At 44.0% G+C, this 12,500-nt stretch overlaps 3 protein-coding genes across 3 annotated transcripts in view; all 3 read right to left on the bottom strand.

Moving 5' to 3' along the window:
* Nucleotides 1-1,265: 1,265 nt before the first annotated feature.
* Nucleotides 1,266-1,871, bottom strand: rps1 (ribosomal protein S1). The gene has a single exon. It carries the CDS (start codon nucleotides 1,869-1,871, stop codon nucleotides 1,266-1,268), a length of 606 nt encoding a protein of 201 aa, YP_010833755.1.
* A 7,996-nt stretch (nucleotides 1,872-9,867) lies between these two features.
* On the bottom strand, nucleotides 9,868-11,040 carry cob (apocytochrome b). Its single transcript has one exon. The coding sequence runs from the start codon at nucleotides 11,038-11,040 to the stop codon at nucleotides 9,868-9,870; it is 1,173 nt and encodes a 390-aa protein (YP_010833754.1).
* A 1,379-nt stretch (nucleotides 11,041-12,419) lies between these two features.
* The window catches only part of rps14 (ribosomal protein S14), a 303-nt gene continuing 222 nt past the window's right edge, over nucleotides 12,420-12,500 (bottom strand). The window contains exon 1 of the mRNA in view: nucleotides 12,420-12,500. This exon is cut by the window's right edge and continues 222 nt beyond it. Within this exon, the coding sequence (YP_010833753.1) occupies nucleotides 12,420-12,500 (81 nt within the window).

The raw sequence follows: 12,500 nt of genomic DNA, 5'->3' as shown, positions 1-12,500 counted from the left end.
ATAGGGATACGCAAAAGTATTCTTAGTACCAAAATGGGGAATAGTAACAAAAGGGCGCATCATTTTTGTTACATTACTAAAAATTTGATATGTTGTTTTTTTCCAAAAAAAAAGAGGACCTTTCATTATTATTCATTGTTAATAATGAGAAGAAACGAAAGTTTTTTTTAATGATTTTTGATCCTTCTTTACCCCATAATGATATTGAATAGAGGGAGTTATTTGTTTTTCCGCTGTAATTTGGAAAATCAAGCAAGGTTTAAATGTCCCTCAAAAGTAAGTAAGTAGATGCGAAACATATAAAATGCTGTTAATCCTGCTGTGGGTGGAACAGGCTATTATTGCGAAAATCGGTGAATACAACCAACTATCATTAAGAATTTAATCTTTGGACCAAAAGCAGGCAAGGGGGGGAATACCACAAAGAGAAAGGGTACCTAATAAAAAAGCATTTTTTGTAATTGGCACATGCTTTGTTAAACCACCCATAAGAACCATATTCTTACTTTTATCCGGAGAATATCCAACAACCGATTCCATTGAGTGAATAATGGACCCAGATCCTAAAAACAACAACGCTTTTGAATAAGCATGAGTAAGAAAATTAAATAAAGCAGCCCGATAAGACCCTATACCCAAGGCTAACATCATATAACCCAATTGAGACATTGTAGAATAGGCTAAACTTCTCTTAATATCTTTTTGAGCAAGAGCTAAAGTTGCTCCAAATAGTACTGTTATTATACCTATCAAAGCTATTAGATTCATTATGTAAGGTATTACTATAAAAAGCGGAAGATTGAATATGAATAAAAGAAGGACGCAACAAAATGAAAGATGAGAGCTTCTAGTTGTTGCCCTCCCGCGCCCTTTGTATATAAAGGTAAGGATCTTCTTTTGCGAGACTCCATCAAAATCCGCCACTCGTTGGTTGGAACAAAATTTTTTTTATTGAGACTATGCATGCCTTCAATTCCATTCTTCGTTTCCCTAGTCGCTGTATTCTTGCTCAACCCAACATGCATTTTATAGTGCCGTGCCGGGGCGATAGGCGCGCCGCAGTCACGCATTCGAGTAAGAGCTTTTGCCTTTCTTCGCTATGTAAATATAGGGCCGGAATAAGTGCAAGACCCTCAACAAAAGAATGGATTAAGGTGATAGAATGTTATCAGGAGACGAAGGAGCTGTTTTCAAAAAAGAAAAAAAGAGCTTTTTTTTTTCGTCAGCAGATTTCGCTCATCAAGTTCTTGTTTGATCTGACACTCTTAGAACACCACAATATTCGTTCTTTTGGGGTTAATGCTCTCAATGGTGAATCGATCATTCGATATCCTTTGACTTATGAGAGGACGGAATGGAAGAAAAGTAATGAAACCCGCGATGGCTACTGAATAACCTCCTTTTACTTTATCAATAATAAAGCCTTTGACCTTTGTATTCGTTTGCCCAATCTTGTTCAGTTCCATCCAAGCTCGGTTTTGTCTGAATCTTCGTGGAAGAAGAAAAAGCGGTTCACCAGCCACTACATCTGTGGATCCCACCAAATCATTAAACCTGGCGGCAGCTCGCTCGCCGATCAGTGATTCGCCGGCCACTAGATCGATGAAGAATCTCTCCAAAATTTGCTCTTTGATCAGTGATTCACCGGCCACTAGATCCAGGGATCCCACCTTATTCTCAAACCTGGCGGCTCGGTTGATTGGCACTCCTGTAGGCTCATCTTGCATACAAATTCTGGGGGTCCCAGGTCCTGCATCCACCAAGAACATTTCTTCCCTTAAGCGTAAAACTTCAGATTGTAAGGCGTTTCCACTACATAAGAAAAAACTCGAATTAGATCTTGGAAATGATCGACTCAAATAGATGCTCATCATAAGCTTTTTTTTTCCTCCTCTTCCTATTGATCAGAAGCATCCAGCAGCGTCACGCCTGTCGAAAGAGTTGAGCTACTAAGCAGCTGTTGGGGAACTCGGTAGAAGCGATTTGCCGCTTCCGCCTCTCTAGGCTTCACAATAGCTCCCCCCTATCTCGAATGAAAAATGAGTCTTCTCCCCTCCACGAGAATAAATCCGAAAGGCATTTTCAATTCCGAAGGCTTTTTTGTTTGAGCAGGGGGCTCCGAGTCTTGTGTTGACAAAGATCAGGATCCTCGATCTCTTCCTGAATATTGATCAACGTTCTCTCGATATTCAGGAATTGCCCACGCGACCCCTCATCCATTAGTGCATCCATTAAGTAAGAAATGCAGTATTCAGAACCTCGTAAATCAAAGCCTTACTAGAATAGAACTAGACTAGATAGGGGGCAAAGAGGAGCTGTGAAATCAATTCTATTTTTTTCCTTTTAGCTCCAGAAGCATCCCTGCCTTAAGAAACCTACGCAGTGCTTCGTCGTAGGCTCCAAGTGTGGCTGCTCTTTGAAGTTCCTCGTAGACAAACCTGACTACATCAGGGTCCTCCTCGTAGGACAAGTAATGGGCCAATAAATAGGGCCTCCTCAGAAGGAGTGGCCGCATAAGCGGTTGTTATCCCCCATTGTTGGGATAACCAAAGGACTAGGAAATATGGTCCGAAGAATCTCGATAGTAGTTCCATGAACAATCCTTTGCGGTATTTTATTTTTTTTATAGTGGAAATGCCATAAAGCGCGAACCAAGATCCGTGATACGAAAACAAAAATCAGAATGAGGAAGAAAAAGATATCGTGATGTAAGTCTATTATCTCATTCTGTTTGAAAATTCGTGTAAAAGTTAGTAATTCGACTTTCTAATAGAGTCGTTAGTTTCGCAGCTCTGGGAGAGTCTTCCATGATTCTAAAATGGGGTCGAGCTCAATCAAAGTGGAAGGAGAATGCTGCTTTAAAAAGAAACTAATAAAGAGAAAACAAATTCCATGAATTAGGAGACCTAATCCCCAAACCCATCTCTCATTAGCGAAAGCTACCTACCTCGTTTTGCGGAAGCTCTGCCAGTATAGCACGGTGCTCTTTTATTTTGTCTTTCTCTCGATTCGCTGAACACTTCCAATACCTCACCACACCGATTTCACAGCTCTACTTTTTTCGCTGCTTTCGAGCCCCTTTCTTATTATTAGTAAGATAGGTTGTTTGAGCGCTCCTGCGCGATACGGCTGAAAAGCCTGATCTTGCTTGCTCCTCTTTTTAAAGAAATAGCTTGAGTTAAAATCTGACCTTTAGCAACGGCAGGAGTCTTTCTTAGTGCAATACCTTCAACTGCCCTTAAAGCGTGCGAGCGCCTAGCTACTAAAGTTGCGAGATTGAAAGGTCCGAAGGACTAAGCTTCACCCAGTACGCAACTCGGTTTTCCGCCCGAACGACCCTAACGTACGGAAAAGAAAGAAGAAAGGCAAACAAGCTGTGTCACCCCTGACTATAAAGCTTCTTGCGAGGAAGCCCTCCGTTACACTAGCCTTAAGCTAATGGCGGACATAAGGAAGCATTAGTCCAGGCCTAGAAAGAAGAGAAGGATGAGTAAGAAAATCTGAATTTGTCTCGAGCACGACATGTGTTCTCCTGTCGTCAATCTTATTAGTCGGTGTCTCCACTAGCAGTAGGGCGAAGCAAGGCATTCAGCTAAGAGCTGCCAGCAGCAACTAGAGCATCCCGTCTGAAGGCCGAAGGCAGGAAAGCAAGGCAAGTCTGAAGGCAGAAGCTTTAAGAGATAAGGGAGGAACGGTATTAGCTGTTGCTCTTATTAGTGCCTTAGCAGGTGTTCCCCTTTACTTTAGGAGGGAGCGAGAAAGAGCTTCAAAAGTCCCGTCCGAAAGAGCTAACTAAGGCCAGGCTTGGCATCCCGTCTGAAGCAAGGCAAGGAAAGCAAGCCCTAAAGTAAGGAAAGGTAGTCCGAAAGGGCGGGATAAGACAAGGCGGCTAGGCTGAAGGCAAGGAAGTCCCGTCCGGCAACTGCTGGCTGGCTGTCGACGAGGAGGAGTCAACTAGCGATGCCAGCTTCTGAAAGATTATGATTTGAATAAAGATTTCCTTCCAAGGCCTGTTCTTCAAGTTCTTGAGTTCCATTGCATTAATGAATCCGGCTGGAAAGACCTACACCTACTACCCTTTATCAAACCTTCCCCTTTGAATAATAATAAGGTCAGCTTGGGTTCCAAACCTTTTGATATGCGGTCTCGCTATTCTTTGTTTGCATTCAAAGGTCTTGTGCCTGCGCTATCGAGTCACGTTCCTAACTTCCAAAGAATGAATCTATGAATATGGTAGAGGAGCGAAAGTGGCCGGCGGCGGTGTAGAGCTAGTTGGAGCGAAGCTCACACACACCGGCTGATGGAGGGCGGGATCACATTCACTTGCTTGCCGCCCGGCTCCATAGTAACAAAGTGGAAAGTAGGCCCGCCCCCATAACCACACGGGAGGGTAACGAGATTCAACTGGATGGTCACGCTTCTTCGAGAACGGTTTTTCCCTCAATTTGAAAGCAGGTTCCGTGAGTCCAAAGACGCCTAAGGCAAGCCCAAAAGAAGATTTTCCTCTTCCTCACATCGATGTTCTGGTGGACAACACCGCTGGACATGGGATGCTGTCCTTTATGGATGCTTTCTCTTGATATAACCAGATCAAGATGGCCGAGGAAGACAGAGAGAAAACGGCGTTTATCACCATATCAGATAGAAGGGCACGTTCTGTTACAAGGTGATGCCGTTTGGTCTAAAGAATGCCGGGGCGACCTACCTGCGAGCCATGACTGCGCTCTTTCATGATATGATGAACAAGGAAATGGAGGTCTATGTCGATGACATGATCGACAAGTCTTGGGCGGAAGAAGACCCCGCCTTTTGAAGAAAAGATAGACACAGGGAAGGAGGATTGCCAAAGGGCGTTTGACAAAGTGAAGAAATATCTATTCAATCCTCCCATCCTGGTACCGCCAACGCCTGGTCGACCTCTCCTGATGCATCTGTAAGTAATGAAAGCATCCATGAGTTGTGTCTGTCCTTGGTCAGCACGATGAAACAGGTAGGCAAGAAAGAGCAATATACGAGATCAGCAAGAAGTTCACTGATTATGAGACAAGGTATACGGTTCTAGAAAAAAAAAAAGCGGTTGTGCTCAACCATGAGCCTCGCAACGCCTACGCCACTACATGTTGAACTATACGACCATGCTGATTGCAAGGATGGACCCGCTGAAGTATCTCTTTGAAAAGCCAGCCTTCATGGGCCAGCAAGGTGGCAGATGTGACTCTCAGAGTTCGATATTGTGTACGTCACCCAGAAGCCCTAAATGAGTAAGGAAAGGGGCAGGCAATAGCAGACCACCTACGGATCATCCCGTGCCTGACTATGAGCTTGATTTGATTAGTAAGGGGACGAATTTCCCGGACGAAGCTATTCTATTAGCGGTAGGCGAAGAAGAAGACGAAACTCCTCATGATTGGCAAATGTTCTTTGACGGTGCAGTAAATCAGAACGGAAATGGAGTAGGACCCTTTCTACATGCTATCTTAAAGCTCGCCAAAAGGAGCCCATATTCCCATAGCTGTCAAGTTGAGGTTCTTTTGCACAAACAATATCGCAGAATATTCTGCGTGTATCACAGGCGCTTCTTTGAAGCGCCCTCGACTTGAGAATCAAGAAGATTGATGTATATGGAGATTCGTCACTTATCATCTTTCAGACAACTGGTGATTGGAAAACCAAAGATCAGAAGCTCATTCCCTACCAAAAGTCTCTGGAAGATATAAGCCTAAAGTTCAGACGGATTCCCTTCAATTATCTGTCGAGGACGAAGAATCAGTTTGCTGACGCATTGGCCACACTAGCTTCCATGATCAGTATAAGGTATTGATATCCGGCCAATAGAGTCGACGAATCGGATTGAAATCAGTGTGAAGAAGAGTCATGCGAGGACTAATCAAGCACAGCTAAATAGTAGTCATGTCCACAAAGAAAGGAAGAAAGATCGTCAACGCTTCCAACGTCCGTAGGAACTAAGTAGGAAATTGGGCCGGAACTAGAGGACTCTGTAAGACCCCATTTCCTGTCTACCTCTCTTCATCCTTAGTTTTCGGAGCAGTAGAGACTCACGCTTTAGCCGCTTCATCTGAAGGAGGACTTACAGAAGTACAGCACCAGAAAGTGACAATAGGAAAATCAACATAAATGCAAGAAAAAGAGGAAACTGTACATCAAGCCCTGTATAGCGAGACAGAGAAAAGAAATGGTACCCCCCAGACCGATATATGAGGCCCGCCCCTTACTATTCAAAAAATGACCAGACGTACCTGGTTGCGATCAGATGTAGGAGAGAAGTTCGTTTAGGAGCCACCGCCGCATACGTTTACTCTTGAATTGATTCGTGAGATTTGCGATCGCTCTTTCCCCCCGCCTCGCTGGTCCTCCAAATCCCCTTGAGTATTCAAAGAAAAATTGTTTGATCATTCAGGTGTTGATTTCTCTTTTCAAATAAAGGTCTTCTTCGAAAGAACCTGAGTTAGCCGAGTAGCTCGAGCAGGAATTCAAAGCTGAAAAACGGAAGACTGGGGCACTGTGCCTTAGGCTCTTCGTACAATCATTGGTTGGGCTCGACAATTTGTATCTAACGAGATCCAAAAAATTCTTAACGAACAAGTTTCATAACATAATTGTTATTATGTCTTCAAGGACTTCGACGGTTCTAAAAAAGAAGATAAGAAGGGACTTGAAGCTTACAGTCCTTACTCAACTACAAGTACATAGAGAGCAGCTGCCACCTATTCGACGATGCATTGACGCTTCTGATGTTATCTTGCAGTTGGCATTAGGAGATAGAGAGCAAAAGGAATGAATCTAGTGTACTTAGTAAAGGCAATCACAAACAAGAAAGCGGTTAGTCCTTATGCAACTAAGAACACAGGAAGGAAATCTACATCTACAAAGAAAGAAAGAGATGGCTGCATCTAAGGGCTTCTTATTGGGTCTAGCTTCTTAGAAAGCCATAGGGAGAGACCGGACAATCTGATGATATACACTTGTGATGTCAGAGAAGAGTCCAGAAGAGGAGAGGCAGCTGATTCTTCGAACATTTTCTGTTGGATTCTAATGGGATGAAGGATGAAAATAGGAATTCGAAAGAGCGTAGAGAGATGGTCGAGCAAGAAGCGGGCAGGCATAGGTAGCCGACAGCAGCAATCGACCATCTTGAGCAGCAAGAGAAAGCAGGACCAACTACGATCAAGGAAGAGAAAGCGGGAGTAGCAAGCAGACGCAGGAGGGACAAACCTCATTTTGATTTCATCATTGGTAGAGATGGAGCACAGACAAATGAAGGAAGGAACCATGGAAAGAAGGGGCACCACAATCAAGAAATTCATTCTTGTTACGCTAACTCATGCGGATAGAAGACCTACCGCAAAGAAGGAGTTGGTGAGAGACCGGCTTAGGCAACTATTCGACAGCCGGGCCGTTCTAGTGGCAAAGGAACCACATAGTTCAGGTGGGTATCACCTTCATGCGGGGGTATGCCTCCAAGCATACTGCCACTAAGAAGATAAGAGAGTGCTTTACCGAGTGGGAGGGCAGAGCACTCGATGTGAAATTTCACAAGGCCTGGGCTCCCATATGGTTGTATCTCATCAAAGAAGATAAGGAGCTGCTTGTCTGGGGGGAATACACATTAGAAGAAATAATAGAAATTGTAGACACTAGGAAAAAGCGCAAGAAGTCTCAGAAGAGTCAGCCAGAGCAAGTCATAGACAAGCTTCTCAAATGTCACGATTGGTACCAAATCTATAAGGATCCGGTCTTAAGGAAGCTTGCCGTGCTGTCCTATGAGAGCATTCGGAATCTATACGAGGATCCGCAGGTAGTTCGAGATATGCAAACCACTTTGGGAGAGATATTTCTATATTCTTTTTAGAGACATGGACAACCGGAGGAGTATGAGTTCGAAGAGCTAGAAGAGATCGATATTCACTCACTTATTTATAAAAATCTTCCGCCCCAGCCCAACCTAACTATTAAATAAAATGAAAGCACTGTGATTATGACATTTTGTTTTGGTCTTGACGTGCTTTGAAAAACATAGAGATATGATTTGCACTAGAACACTTACGATAGACCCACCGGGAACACATTCACTACTGGGCATTGACATCTTAATGCGTTGCAATCTGGACATTGATCGATCTTTATGCTTCCCAGCAGCTATACAATCCGAATCGGCTACCACTATAAAGACCGCTCGAGTTCTTGAGACCGGGGAGGGGCACCCCGAGTGCTGGGCCAATTTCTGTGCCGGTTGGAGACCAGGTTCGAGATGCATATCGTCGAAAGAGAGCCATCACCTCGCCTCCTTTTCAATAGTAAATTCGAGAGCCAAATCCAATTAAGAAGCTGTTGATCTTGATCCAATTCACGATGCATGGGGCGAAATGCTGGTTGAAGCCCCCGAATGGGAACCTATCGAACGGGAATTAGTAGTAGTGCTGCTTGCTAACAATCTCTTTTGGAGGACAGCGGACGTCAGAAATTAATGTGAATTATGAATCTTCTTCGATTTTTGGATAACAACAATAAAGTGGGAAAACGATTTCAAAAGATGCTTTCGAAGTGAAAGTGAATTATATCAGATGAACGCTACTCTTCAAAAGAAATGGCGTGATTTGCCTACCTATATTCATAGCATGACGAACAGGAGGATTAAAGATTCTCGAAGGATGATATTGAAATCTTACTAGAAAAAGAAAGACGGAAAAAAAAATTTAATTTTGCAGTGAAAGTTGCGGATCTCTTCGCCCCCCTCTCCCGACTCAGTCACATGCAACCAGGCTTGAAACCCGGCCCACTCTCCCTTCTGTGCCCCCAGACCAAAAAAAAGTATGGTCTTTCTGAGAAGAAAGAAGAGCATATCTACCTTGAAGACCTTCTGGAAAGTCGCCTATGGAAAGAGCATACCCAACCAATATGAGCCTGTCCGAGACTTGCCATTCCCATGGAAGAGAGTTTCCCTGCGTATTGATTCATTACCGACTGAACGGGAAATGCTTGCTTCTATTCTTTCTCTCCGAGCGATGAACCGTGGTTGTCTAGCTGTACGGAATCCCTGGGGAGTGAAGGGATAGGTGGAACAGGAGGGGATGGAAGAACTACTGAAAGTCATCCATAAGATTGAATACCTTTCTGGCTATACGGAAGGGCGGAATGGATCATCAATCAGAGGGTGGAAATTTCCTCCAATCGGAATACTTTCTTTTCCATAGGGATTGCATACCCGGATTAATCACTTCACGGGGGAGAACACGAGGGATGAGCGATGATCGACCTACCTAAGTTTTGCATCGGTTTACCCGCTTGCTGAAACCTCCCTCCATAGCCGATTGAATGGTTGGATAGCCACTCAACTGTTTACTATACTTCCTCTATCCCACTCGCCTCCCTATCTCTCTCGACCCATTCACCGGAGTATGTTGGGCTGGAATGCCTCCATTCCTATCCCATCCTTTATGATCTCTGGGCCTTCCCGCTATGAGATATTCCCAGTGCAAAAGCATATGAATGCAGAAGACTCTTTTACTTCTTTCCCCCCTCAAATTGATAGGGGTAGGAATTCCTAGAAGAGTCTCGAAGGTCATTTTGTCATCAGTGGAGAAGCATGCGTGATACAGATACTCCTCTATGCGAATGTTCTGGCTTTCAAAAGACGAGTAAGGGACGGGGAGGGGGAAGGGAGTTTCGGGAACAAAGCCCCCGGATTTCAAAGTTCAGCCCTACCCTCTCGTATCTTTTCCCTATCTAAGCTATATCAACAAAGCCAACTAGAAAAGTCATCCGCTTGTCAATGAATTCTTGGTGTAATACTCACTCTACAATGATTTGTGTCAAAATTTTTCACTGATTAGGTGTGAGCTTACAGGGCTAGGGCTCATCCGTGTAAGAATTAGGAATTCCTCTTCCAACTCGTCCCGGAATGGGCGTTATGGCAAAGAACAAGAAGAAAACAAAAGGAGAAATTTGTCCAATAGTAACAAATGGTGCCTCCACAGGTTGACATCCGATCCAACCTAGTAGTAAGCAATCCGCCAAAAGCAACCAAAATAGTCCTTGGTGAATAGGGCGAAAACTTGAACTACGCACATACATACTTTTAAAAAAAGGTAAAGCCAACAGACATATAAAAACTGGTGCTATTGCGGCTACACCTCCCGCTTTGTCAGGTATACTACGAAGAATGGCATGGATCGGTAGGAAATACCATTCCGGCACAATATGAGGCGGGGTGGGCATCGGATTAGCAGGTATATAATTGTCGGGATGCCCCAAAACATTAGGAGCATAAAAAATCCAAATGGAAAAAAAGATAGCAAAAGCTACCCAACCTACTAGATCCTTTACATAAAAATAAGGGTAAAAAGAAATTTTATCCATCTCTGAATGTACACCCAATGGATTATTTGATCCATATTGATGCAATGCGGCCAGATGAAGAAGACTGGCGCCTACTAAAAGAAAAGGGAGTAAATGATGAAGACTAAAAAAACGATTTAAGGTGGCATTGTCCACGGAGAAACCACCCCAAAGCCAAGTCACTATGGTATCTCCTACTACGGGTATGGCGCTAGCTAAGCTTGTAATTACTGTTGCTCCCCAAAAGCTCATCTGACCCCAAGGTAGTACGTATCCTGTAAAAGCTGTCACAATCATTAATAGGAAGATTACAACTCCGAGACACCGAACAAATTCCCTAGGACTGCTATAACTCGCATGATATAGACCACGAAAAATATGAAGGTGAACCACAATGAGAAACATACTTGCCCCATTAGCATGCATATAACGGAGCAACCAGCCCCCTTCAACATCTCTCATAACGTGTTCTACGCTGTTGAAAGCTAGATCCACATGAGGTGTGTAATGCATAGCTAAAAAAACGCCAGTAACTATCTGAATGACTAAACAAAGACCTGCTAACGGACCGAACCCCCACCAATAACTAAGATTGCTCGGGGTTGGATAATCTATCAAATGCTGATTAAGTGTGGAGGATATAGGTTGTTTAAGAAGAGAGAATCGTTGGTTTCTTTTAGTCATTTCTCTTTCCTATCGTGACAACTCTTGTTCCCCCACCTTTTTAGCGTTCTGGGGCCCTACTACGATTAAACTATATATATACCTTTCTTCCACCTCCGAAGGATGGAGGGGGTATACAGCGAAAGAAGCGTCGAAGGGGTCATCCTGGGTTACTGAAGAGTCGTCCGACTGCTCGGTGACCGAATCAGAGAGGTTTTTACCGCTTTCTCTTCTCTCCAACACTTTCGGACTGATCATCTTACTGCAACAAAGCAAGCTTAGGAATGAATCTAATGGAAATTTAGGTCTCTGAGTTCAACTTGGAGATGGAGGATTCTTCTTTCTTTCCTCTTCGGTGAAAGAGGGCAAAAAAAAGGTGTGTGGGAGAAAGAATTTAGAAAGGAGAGAAGATTTCGTCCACCAAGCGGGACAGAGTGCGACCCCTAAGCAATTGGAGGTTCTCGCTAATCTCTTGGGGGTCCATATCATCTTCAAACTTTTCCTCTTTCATTAGCATAGCTAAATTGGAATAGGATGACTCAGCGTCAGGAAAAGTAAGCCCCCCCTAGCCTTGATTGAATTAGGCTTCGCAGCGCCCTGAATCAATCAAAAAGCTTATTGATTTAATTCATCCCATTTCATTTGGGCGAGAGGGAGGCTGTGAGTCACCTGGGCTACGGATTTGTCGGTTGGTGGATTCTCCGAAATCACCTCTTGATCTTGAGAAAAAAAAAGCCATCCTTCAATCAAGGCAAGGGGGGGTCCCGACCCACAAATGAATAGGAAGCGAGGCGAGGGTCTTTCATTAAAGGGGGAAAAGAGGGGTGGGGCTTTGTTCTGGGGGGGGGCCGCCTTGCGCTGCTTTAGAAAGGAGAGAATTTCATAAAGTCACTCTCTCCAACCTTTTCTATCGAGACTTAGAAGTAGGGCGAGAGAAAGTAAATATGATATTTGCGTTGGTTTTTCCAACGAAACGAAACACTTTTTTGTCTTTATCATTCGGAAGGCTCAGTCCCACACTCTGACTTCAATGATGGGAACAACCTCCGCACTCCAATGAACAACAGTTCTCCGCCTTACTTTACTATATTTAGAATAGTGGTCGATCCCTCGGGAGTTATATTCGTAACAACATCTTATGTTCACGCGGTGATATTCTATCTTTCTAAGAGTACTACCCTCTACGTAGTCTATGTCTGGGGGAGCATACTTGACAGGAGATAGACACAGGCGGTAGAGAGGTCCCCCACTTCGATTCCCGCCCCGTTAGCATCTCCGATCCGAGATAAGGGATTACTCCGTTAGGTCTTTTCGGTCCGGAGCCGGCCGGTAATGGACCTACTTACCTTGCTTGTGGACCTGCTGCTGAGCTAACCCTGGTTCTATTGGTTTGGTGGTAGCTACCAAGACGATTTCTTTATGCCTATCAAAGAACCTCGAGATGCTAATCCACGAAAAACGATACGAGAAATTATAAAGAA

Source organism: Momordica charantia, mitochondrion (genome assembly GCF_013281855.1).
Source record: "Momordica charantia mitochondrion, complete genome".
In the NCBI taxonomy this organism is placed as follows: domain Eukaryota; kingdom Viridiplantae; phylum Streptophyta; class Magnoliopsida; order Cucurbitales; family Cucurbitaceae; genus Momordica; species Momordica charantia.
This window is presented reverse-complemented; position numbering and strand designations above follow the sequence as displayed.